The sequence below is a fragment of the Thalassophryne amazonica genome, chromosome 5 (assembly GCF_902500255.1).
Source record: "Thalassophryne amazonica chromosome 5, fThaAma1.1, whole genome shotgun sequence".
Taxonomy (NCBI): Eukaryota; Metazoa; Chordata; class Actinopteri; order Batrachoidiformes; family Batrachoididae; genus Thalassophryne; species Thalassophryne amazonica.
Window position 1 is genome coordinate 56,775,761 of NC_047107.1, and position 11,358 is coordinate 56,787,118.

Here is an 11,358-nt window from a genome sequence, read left to right on the forward strand (position 1 = left end):
GCGCAGACAGTCTCAGCTGCTCACAGATTGTGTCGATGGGTTTGTTCATCCACACAGGCGCCGTGTAAACAGCTCCTTGTTGAAATGGACATTTTAAGAGATAATGAAGCACAGGAGCTGAAATATAAACCCGGAGGCCGTTTGGACATGAGTCACGGTTTTCTGCATCATATTCGGAGGAACCAGATCGCCAGGTAACTATGCTCGGCTACATTTACCTCCGGGATTTAGCATTAATGTTATCTAACGAACCACAGCTGGAACTAGACTTTACTGTGGAAAACAAAAGTTGGGTTGGATTTATTTTAGACAAATTCATACCAGTTAAAAGTACAAGGTGCAAGTAAAACCAAGGATAACATTAAAGCATGAAAACACTTATTTTTCAATGTGGTCTTCAAGTTCATAGGCTGGACATTGAACGCATCATGAATGAATGAATGATTGTTCTCGTGAGGAGGTCTGACAGCCTGTGCACCCGTTTTCAACAATGTGTAGGTAAAAGGGTTTGTTTTTTTAGTCCATTTCTAAACGTCTTTCCTCAAACTACAAGTGTACTTAAGGATAGATGCGAAATCAGTTATTTTTGTGTGTGTTAGCATGTAATAAAAACAATTTAATAATTAGTGAGACAGAAATATTAAGGTTTTTTTTTTAGGTTGTGGGGGAGCTTAGAGAAAAGAGGAGGTCATCAGAATCGCCTTTATTGTCATTGTAATTTACATTGCAACGAGATTTGAGTGTAACTCCAAAAGGTGCTTTTCTGAGGTGCGAGTTATTGTTAGCCAAAGAAAAGATAATGAAATTTAACAAAATAAATTACTTAAATATATGTACAACTAAAATAAAATGTGGACAAAAGTAAAATGTAAAACAAGAATTATGTACAACTGTGGAATGATACTGCCTGGGAAAATATTGCATATCATAGTTAACGAACAGGATCCATTCAAAATTTAGAGCCAGTATACAGTCAGTTGCCCAGTTCTAGATCACTTTTTTGAAAGTCCCGCTATATGGAGCCATAATGCAACTGAATGTCCTATATTGTGTATTGTTGTATTGTGTATTTGGATGTTATCTAGCTGAAGGATTCTGGATGGGGTAGCCATTCTACTTAAAGTGTGAAGCCACATTATGTGTGGTTTCTGAATACAAGCTCGGGGTGATCAGGACTCTTCAACACAGAGCCCTACAGGTGCCCACAACTGCAGAGGGAAGGGCTAAAGAACAACTTGTCTGGAAAGCCCTCACAGTATGTGGGTACCCACGATGGTCCCTGAACAAAGTGCAGAAGTCCCAGAGAACAAAGAGACCAGATAGACAGGAGACGGAGACAAGAAGAAGAGGAGTGTCTCTCCCTTATTTAGCAGGAGTAGGGGAAAAACTACAGAGGATCTTCAGACAGCACAAAATCCCTAAGGACAGGATCCCTAGTTACAAACAGAGCAATGTAGTGTATTCTATAAGATGTCAGGAAAACTGCAACGAACACTACATAGGTGAGACAAAGCAACCTTTACACAAACGGCTATACCAGCATCACAGAGAGGGCGCCAGTGGACCTCATTCTGCAGTTCATCTCCACCTTAAAGACACTAACCACACATTTGAGGACAAGGAAGTTAAAATCTTAGCCAGAGAGAAGAAATGGTTTGAGAGAGGGGTCAAGGAGGCATTCTATATGAAACAGTTGAAACCCAGCCTTAACCAGGGAGGGGGTCTGAGACACGCTTTATCCCCTGTTTACAATGGGGTACTCAGGTCAAAGCAGTTTCAGTCTTTTGTTCATGGTAATGAGTCATTCACGTCATCAGGAGAGTCGTCAAGGGAGCCATCAGGAGAGGCATCCGTCCCATCATTAGGAGGGACAGCTGCTCTGTCATTAGGAGGGTGCTAACTAGAGCACAATAGGTGCTAATTAGAGCTATTTTTTAGAGCACTAGCCTATAGCAGCGTGCCTCTCGGTAGGAGGGGTCTGGTTAGGTTTAAAACTCCAGCTTTTGTGACTTCTGTTTATTCTTCTCTACAAGAGTCAAGACAGAAGTCAGACTACCAGAGCAAGAATTTTAGCTGAGGAAGCTTCTGCGATTTGAAGCGAAACGTCCTTGCGTCAAGCAACCCAGTCCAGTCGAAGATTCAAGCTTCTCTATTATGTGTGGTGCACATATTTGCCGGAAATGGATCACTTTGCCCGGTTCTGGATCACGACACTCTGTGTCACTTTGGGGCATTCCTGGCATCTGGCTGGAGCCCTTCTAATGAAGAATAGAAGAAGAAGAATGAATTCTGTGCCCGAGAATGTGTTTTGAACACAAAATGATATAATTTATACTTATTAAATGAGAATTTACTTAGTTTCGAAAGGGCACTGTTATACGTTTTTACAAGCAAAAAATGAAGTGTTTTTAAATACCTTCAAACCTGCATTCTTTGATCCATATATGGTCAGTAAAAAGTTGCTGAATTGAAATAAGTTTATCGAGATTCCACATTATTTCTGAAAAAGCATAAATGTGCTATGTTGCAAGAGCTCTCATAACAAAAGATCAACTTATTTCTCCATAGTACTACACTGTATATAACTGGAAACCGCGTGTATCCACCATTCAACCTTCATGAACAAAATAATGCTTCTTTTTAAGATTTATTAGCTCACTTCATGTTTTATTTACAGTACTCAATGAAGTGGGTCAGGAGGACAGCACAAGATGCCCCAACTTGCTATCATTTCGCACCTTATATTGTTAGAGATGGAGAGCAAAGGAGGGTTTTAAATGTGTGGAGGTGAGATTTCTCCCGAATTAAAAAGTAAAAGCCCCCACATTCGTGATGTTGAGATGACCCCAAAGTACACATGGCTCGCAAGTACTGACACGAGGCTGCTGCTTCAGTGATCCACAACCAGCAAATTCTGGCATCGGAGATAAATGCGTGCAGCAATTATACAGCAAGACATAACACGCTGACATTTTCTACCCATGTAAGTAAGTATATTCCCACTCTAGAACCAATGACACTGAATAGCTAACTCACCTTTGCTACTTCTTAGAGATCGCCACTTTCACACTTGCACAAATGAGTGAGTCAGAAAACGCGTGCACACCACGGAGACCGGGATGTTTTGATTCCTCTGCTGATCATAAGGATGGCTGGATCCGGTCGAGCTTGTGGTTGTTTGTAGACAAAACATCAGTCTTTCCATTGGTACCAAGTATTAGCTTATTCGCGCTGATTAGGAGAAACGGCGGCGCAAATACTACAGCAGTGATCCAGAACCTGCAATGATCCAGAACTGGGCAAGTGACTGTACTAAATTGTAAACTGAAAAATTGGTACATTGAAAGTAGATCAGAGTTGCATCTCTGCTTTTCCTTCATCAGGCTGTGTGACCTCCGATGCACACTGAGCAGATTTGAGGCTGACTGGGATGAGAATCGGCCCCTTCAAATCTGAGACCATGGTCCTCTGTCCTCTGAGTTACTGCCCCAAGTGTAGGAGAAGTATTTTGGGATTTTGTTCATGAGTGGGGGTAAGTTGGAGCATGAGATTGAGAGACAGATTGGGGCGACGTCTGATGTTTTACAGACGCTTCACCAGGCCGTCGTGGTGAAGAAGGAGCTGAGCCAGAAGGTGAGGTTCTCAATTTACCAGGCCATCAACGCTCCTATACTCACCTGTGGTCAGGAACTCTGGGTAATGACTGAAACAATAACGTTGCAGATACAAGGGGCGGAAATGCGTTTCCTCTGTCGGGTATCTGGGCTTAAACCCCTGGACAGGGTGAGACGTTCCACTATCCAGGAGGGACTCAATGTAGAGCCGCTGCTTTTTCGCATCAGAAGGAGCCAGCTGAGATGGTTCAGATATCTGTTGAGGATGCACTCTGGTTGTCTTCTTAGGGAGATCTTCCAGGCACATCCACCTGGGAAAAGGCCCCAGGGAAGACCCAGGAGCTGGCTTGGAAGGCCTCGGGATCCCCTGGAAAGACTTACAGGACTTGGGCAAGGATGGGGAAGTGTGGGATAAGCTGCTTGTTCTACTGTCACCACAACCCATATCGGCAGCAGAAAATGAATGAATGAATGAAAATAGGTCAATCATTTGGTAATTTGTTAGAGAAAAAATATTTATTGCTTCAGTCTCTCAAGTAACAGGGGCTTGGTGGTTAGCATTGTTACCTCATAGCAAGAAGGTCATGGAATTGCTTCACACCTGTCCTTTCTGTGTGGAGTTTGCATGTTCTTCCCATGGTCATGTGGATTCCTTCCGGGTGCTCCACGTTCCTCCCACTTCCAAAGTCATGCAGGTTGGGTGACGTGGTGACTCTAAATTGGCTGTAGATGTGAGTGTCAATGAGTTTGTCTCTCTATATGTGGACCTATGACAAACTAGCATCCTCTCCAGGGTGTAACCCCGCCGCATGCCCGACTGCTGGGATAGGCTCCAGCCCCCAACCGTGACCCTTGATTGGAGTAAGCTGGTATAGAAAGTGAATGGGCCTCTCAAATACTTTTACTGTTTTTCCTTTATTTATTTAAAGTAGACCTGCATTGAAATAAATGCAGTCAGATCTTTGGACCAAAAAATGACTTATATTTACACATAAGATCCTTCTGAATATAGTAAAGTAAATCTGCAAGCCCAGATCTGTCATTCAACGGAGAAATCTTAGTTTAAAAATTACACATTTACAGCTAAAATTTAGCCCTCCGCAAAACTGTCATCACATCCGGGACGCTGCCGAGACGTCAGAGAGAAGACCCTATCCCAGCATGCATTGCGCGTGCCAACTGTAATTTGTGGATTTACGTCAGTTTGCATCTCTTACAAAAGCACCTTTTTATTGTCTTATACAGAAGGATCGACTTTTTTTAAAACTTCATATTGTCTTGCGGTACGTTTGGTGAGTACACATTTCTTGTATTGTTGCTTGAAAATGATTTTTGGGGACTTTTTCATACGCCCATTTGATTGAGTGGTGTCGCATTGAAAATCTACTGTCTTTAGCCTCCGGTGTTAATGTCGCGGGGTACGGATGCGGGACCCGCAAAGAATTCAAGTCATTAAAAAGATATAAACCTCTCTCATTGGCCGCGGAGCTCTGCGGCTCCGATTACCGAGACCGTGCGGTGCTGCGGATTTTGCCGCAAGAAGTCTGTCCTTGTGGGCAACAGGTGTCACCGGCCGCTCCGCATCAAAACAGCGTGCTTCGTCTCTGGACTTGTTGCCAAGTTGGCCGCACCTCCATTCAGTAGACAGAGAGGTGGTGCCGGCTGCACAGCAGACATGAGGGCGGTGTGAGTGGCCTGCTGCGGCGTTTACCGAGCCCGCAGACTCGGTAAGCTCATCGGAGGCAGTGAGAGCAAGGCGTTGGAGAAGAACGTCGCCCGCTGTCGATGTCGCTGCTGATCTGAGCATGCAGTGCTGTATCTCGCATTCATTGCAGCTTACTTTTGGATGCTGAAACCAGGATGTGTATAACAGTAACATTACTAACAGATAAAAATCAATTCAATGCGGGATCGGACTGAAGGTGCGAGCACTCCGTCTTCTGCCGGACGTCACTGCAATGTCCCGGATGTACAAACAGTTTTCACGGAGGGTCAAATTTTAGCTGCAAATTTGTCATTTTTAAATGAAGATTTCTCCACTGAATTACAAATTTGGGCTTACAGATTTACTTTACTGCATTCACAAGGGTCTTATAAATACATATCAGCTATTTCTTTCTGAGATCTGACCACAATTATTTCAATGCAGGTCTACTTTAAAATCCCTATGAATTATGTTTTGGGTTTTTAACTTTAAGTTGTGCAAATGAAGACAGTTAAAGTTCTTAACTTTGAATTTACAGTTGTAATTTTTGTTCAGCTTGTCATTAATAATATACTCTGTATACTCTGCAGCAGCAAATCCATATTTGATTGTTGTTGTCCTGTTGTCACTTTGGGATGCAGTTAATGTTGTTTTCCATTGTTGTTCTATCAGATATTTTGTTGATTAATTATACAGGTTATAAAATGTCAAGAACTGTGTCATTCAGTTTACCAAAACACAAGGTCAGCATCTTATTTAAAGATTTTTTTTTATTTTTTTTTTATGTCCAATAAAACTCCAACTTGCAGCTTCAGCATTTTTGGAATTGTGGTGCATTGTTGGAGAAGGCCAAGGGGATGCTCACACTTCACCTGGCTGTGGCAGATAAATGTTTATTTGAGAGATGTGGGGGATGGACCAGGTGTGTACCTGGGTGGTTGCCATCCAGGAAACCAAAGCAGTTCCATGGTATCGTGGATGCAGCAAAGCACACCACCAGTGCATGTTAAAAGACTTAGCATGAGAAAAAGAAAATCTGAAGATGCTGTCAAAAAAATATTTGGTAGTTTTCATTTTCACATTATTTAAACAAGTGTCAAAATTATGACACTGCTGTCAATCAGCAAATTGTTTATCTGAATAACAGTTTTGGCTATTTGTACAGTTTTTAACTCTTTAAAACAAATCGAAGAAGAAGGGTGCTGTGTAAAGCCACCTTGACACTTCCACAAATTTGATCCCCACACTGGCACGCAATCTTGTCTGCCAGTGAGTAAACTCATAAACTGTGTGTGGCTGCGTGCCAGTGTACAAAGAAAATCTTGAAATGTTCAAAATTTCTGGCACGCATAAATTTTGTCACTTGCGTGAACTAGCTGTGAACATTGTGCGACCTTTTTGCAAACACTGCTTGTCATTATGCCTAGGGCCTCGTACAGTTTACGACAACTTTACTCGTTGACATGCAAGATGCCACTGTGGGGATCAAATTTGTGGAAGTGTCAAGGTGGCTTAAATGGGGTAAAAGATTGAGATCTTCATCACTTTTTATTTTAATTTTTTTTTTAAATGCACATTGATAACTGTTAGTTACGTAAATAACTTTTGTGTAATACCTCTGGATAACTGTGAATCCTTGTCTGTTGAAGAGATGACTATGATAGAGAGGTGAAACAAGCCAAAGAGCTTCAGCGGCGCCGACACACTACAATACCCCGACGCCCGCGGCGCCCAGACATACAAGTGTACCATCCTCGCCGACGATGTAAGATTTACCTGCTTAATTATTTTGTTTCCACTGATGACTGTAAATCCACTAAGTGCAATGAAGAGACTGTGTGTGTGTGTGTGTGTGTGTGTGTGTGTGTGTGTGTGTGTGTGTGTGTGTGTGTGTGTGTGTGTGTGTGTGTGTGTGTGTGTGTGTGTGTGTGTGTGTGTGTGCTTGTTTGGTAGGTGGATCCGAGCCAGGGGCCGGCGCTGAGGCTGAAGAGTGGAACGAGAGCGGCTCGAGCACAGAGACTGAAACCCAGGGAGCTGAGCTTTTCTGGCTTGACTACCAGGCAGACTCTGGTACCATTACCTCCTTCCTCGTGCACAAGGTTCATGAGCATCTTTTTAGCCTATGATCTGGTCCTGAGCTTCAGTGTGCTTTGACTCTGATCTGCTCCAACCGTCCTCACAGTCTGTCTCTGTCTGAAGGAGGACAAACCTGAGAAGGTGGTGGAGCAAGTCGCAGAAAAGAACATCCTGGATTTGGACATGAGGGCAGCTCTGGAAACCCGGATTCGAAAGGAAATGGACCAAAGACGGGACAAGTCCTGATGGAGTCTCAAAAGGAATGTATGCTGAGCAATACATCATGCGGGTAAACGTTATTAATGAAAAAGATTTCAAACCTCTGGGATCTCACACACACACACACATCTGTTCTGCAGAGATCCAGTGAAGGAATTGTCACAACGAGTTCACATTGGAACATTTTCTCATCAACTGAATCCAAACGTTCTGGACACATGCTAAAGGATGGATATCCATCCATCCATCCATTTTCTTCCGCTTTATCCGGAGTCGGGTTGCGGGGGCAGCAGCTCAAGCAAAGCCGCCCAGACCTCCCGATCCACCCACACCTCCCCCAGCTCCTCCGGGGGAACCCCAAGGCGTTCCCAAGCCAGCCGAGAGATGTAGTCCCTCCAGCGTGTCCTGGGTCTTCCCCGGGGCCTCCTCCCAATGGGATGTGCCCAGAACACCTCTCCAGCGAGGCGTCCAGGGAGCATCCGGAAAAGATGCCCGAGCCACCTAAGGCCTCTCTGAACATGTGATAGGTTTGTTTACAAACAACAAAATATAAATATTTAGATGTGAATGTGTCCATTATCGTACTGTATAAACAAATGTCGTAGAGTTTTGTGGGTGTACCCATGCTAAAGTTTTTGTGTGATAACTTTGTTTCCCTTATTCTAATTTATTTTACTTGTTGAGAATTTTATTTTTTATACTTTTTATACAGAAATGTTACACAAAAACAATTTATGACAGTTTATAGAATTGAACAGCCATTAAATGTGAATGTGGTTGTTTCTTGGTCTAAAACGTGTATTATTTACTGACTACACGTCATCTGCCTGCAGTTGAGCATTTTTTCCTTTCTTTTTTTTAATTTAATAATAAGAATTCTCAGACCTGTCAACTACTAAATGAGTCACAAGTGCTTTACTACACATTTTCACCAGGTGGCGGTATGAGTCTATGTAAAAGTCTAACTTTTATTAGGTGGCAGCTAATGTGCTGCTTTTATGTTGTGAAATTTGAGGGTGTGTTTTTTGTTTTTGTTGGTTTGTTTTGACACATGAATAGTGCATTTTAGGCTTGGAGTCAAATTGCATTACATTTGTACAAGGTTAACTATCTTTATGAACACTATTTTTAAAACTACAGACTGAAGCGCTGACCCTGGTATCCACACGTTACTCACATGTCGCATACAGCAGTTAGTCTTCGGTGTGGAAGGTTCTCTGTTCAAAACCCACCCCTGCCCATTGTCCATGTAATATGTCAGAGTGTAAAACCTGTTCCAAATCAACATGCACATCCATGTCAGATGTGCTGTGGTGACCCTGAGTGGAAAGGAGGGAGAAGCTCAAGGGACTTGCTATGGCGTACAACTCCAAAAATTAGAAAATGCATATTAGCAAAATATTAGTTTATTTCATTGGATCAATCCAGAAAAGGGATTTGTAATAGAGAAATTTTGGAAGTTCTGAAAGTATGTTGTTATGTATTCAGTACTGCACTGGGGCTCCTTTTGAATGAATATCTGAATCAGTGTGGGATGGTATGGAGGCAATCAACCTGTGGCAAGGCTGAGGTGTTCTAGAAGCCCAGGTTGCTTTGATAGCGGCCTTCAGCTCGTCTGAAATCCTGTCTGGGGGAGACAGGATGATATTAGGTCATGCAGTGATCATGTACATGAATGTTGTTATTAGGGATGCATTTACATCTTCAACACAGCGCAAAAATGTCATAACGTCAGAAGAAAAGATGAAGTACGGTGGACCTGGAAAGTATTCACAGCTCTTCGCTTTTTCCACATTTTATGTGTAGCCTGATGAAATTGACACTGCACAGGACACAAGAATTGTCTTATGCGGGTTCTTTAATTCTGAACAAAATAAATAAATGGTTTGGGTTACAATTTTTACAAAATGAAAATACAAAATCTTTAAAATAAATAAAACCAGGGAAAGGTCACTAAAATTCAGGGTTCTCCATTTTTCCCTGTAACACTGACCCCTCATCCCAAACACAAAACTCAGTCCTTTATGGAAATTTCCAGTGCAGCCTCAGGGCACTCACATAATGCCTCTTTAATCTAAATATACAGCTACATTTTAAAAAATGGCTGTGCAATACAAACAGGAAAAAGAAAACACAAATGGAAGAAAAGAATATAACTAAAAATGAGGAAAAGAAAATAAGTAGCAGCTCTCCTTTAAATCAGAGGAGACAACCTACAGTTGGCATTCTGAAAACTTCCACCTTCTGTAGAAAACTTTACTTGTGCAACTTTCATTACATGCAGGATAAACATCGTACCAATAATGTGGACCCTCAAACGCGGCCTACTCGACGGCTGCGGTCGTGTGCCTCACCGTCACAGTCTTTCGTGGTCCCCAGGACCATCCACCAGCTGTGCCATCTTGGAACACAGAACAGGCAAGGCAGGTTTATTTATAGAGCACAATTCATACACAAGGCAATTCAAAGTGCTTTACAATTACATAAATTTACAGTCAGATATAATCAAATCATAAAATGTAAATAATCATTAAAAATTACACTAAAAGGAAAAAGTGCAGATAAAATACTTTCAGTCATCACATGCACAGGTAAAATAAACTGTTTTCAGCCTGGATTTGAACATTGTCAGAGTTGAGTCCTGTCTAACCATTTCTGGAAGTTTGTTCAAGATTTTAGCTGCATAAAACTGAAACGCAGCCTCTCTGTGTTTAGTCCTGACTCTGGGAACCGGCAGTAGACCACTTCCTGAGGTTCTCAGAGCCTGAAATGGTTCTTACAGGTCACAGATGCATTTTGGGGCTAGACCATGAAAAGATTTGTAAACAAGCAGAGCTGTTGTGAAATCTACAGTGATATACACACAGTGAACCCTCTCAAATGCATCCGACTCTATATTTCCTGCAACCAACACGATGATTGATTTACCTAAAAAAAAATCCCGGGACATCACTCTGTCTCCAACAAACGCTGTGTGTTGCAACCAGGAAGATGAGAGGACACCCTAAAGCTCATGGTCCCCTTTTCTAGAACCCCAAAAGAGATCCAAGAGTGTATCCCAAATACAAAAATACCTTCTGGTGGCGTTAAATGTATACTTCATTGTTTTCCACCCGGTTACATATGTTACAGCCTTATTCCAAAATGGATGAAATAATTTTTTCCTCACAATTCTACACACAATATCCCATAATGACAATATGAAAAAAAAAATTTTTTTTTTTTTAGATTTTTGTTAATTTGTTAATTTAAAAACTAGGAAATCACATGTACATAAGTGCAGCCTTTGCCATCAAGTTCAAAATTGAGCTCAGTTGCATCTTGTTTCCACTGATCATCATTGAGATGTTTCTACAGCTTAACTGGAGTCCACCTGGGGTAAATTCAGTTGAGATATAAGAAAAAAGTAGGTGTTTTTTGGACTGTTTTTTTTCTTTGACCTTTGCAAATTAAATTCACCCATGTGGGATGAATATAAGAAGATAGTATCTTCATCAAACTACTCCAAAATACAATCACTTCTATGTAAAAAAAAAAAAAAAAAACCTCTTTGGGCCACTTCATCAGTGATGTATTCTGGGGTCATTGGGTGTTTCAGGTCTCACAACATCACATGCCCTCACTTAGGGGACCCAGCTAGGGTTGATCAGGTCCTGACTAGTGTCCCAGCAGCAGCCCAAGGATCAGCCCTCTTCAACCAAAGCTACCTTGTGGCTTTCTCTGTGGCTTCGCTTGTGGATTGAA

The 11,358-nt window shown here is 42.0% G+C and overlaps 1 protein-coding gene across 1 annotated transcript; it reads left to right on the plus strand.

Moving 5' to 3' along the window:
• On the plus strand, positions 1 to 7,654 carry c5h2orf68 (chromosome 5 C2orf68 homolog). Its single transcript, XM_034169467.1, has 4 exons — positions 1 to 194; positions 6,969 to 7,084; positions 7,273 to 7,418; positions 7,519 to 7,654. Exons 1-4 carry the CDS (start codon positions 85 to 87, stop codon positions 7,639 to 7,641), a joined length of 495 nt encoding a protein of 164 aa, XP_034025358.1. The 5' UTR covers positions 1 to 84; the 3' UTR covers positions 7,642 to 7,654.
• Positions 7,655 to 11,358: the final 3,704 nt, after the last annotated feature.

What these genes read in the sequence shown, in the direction of transcription:
- c5h2orf68 (XM_034169467.1), top strand. Translation starts at nt 85, where the DNA reads ATGGACATTTTAAGAGATAATGAAGCACAGGAGCTGAAATATAAACCC. An exon ending in CGGAGGAACCAGATCGCCAG is followed by an intron (nt 195 to 6,968) that starts GTAACTATGCTC and finishes TGTCTGTTGAAG; the next exon opens with AGATGACTATGATAGAGAGG. An exon ending in CCTCCTTCCTCGTGCACAAG is followed by an intron (nt 7,419 to 7,518) that starts GTTCATGAGCAT and finishes CTCTGTCTGAAG; the next exon opens with GAGGACAAACCTGAGAAGGT.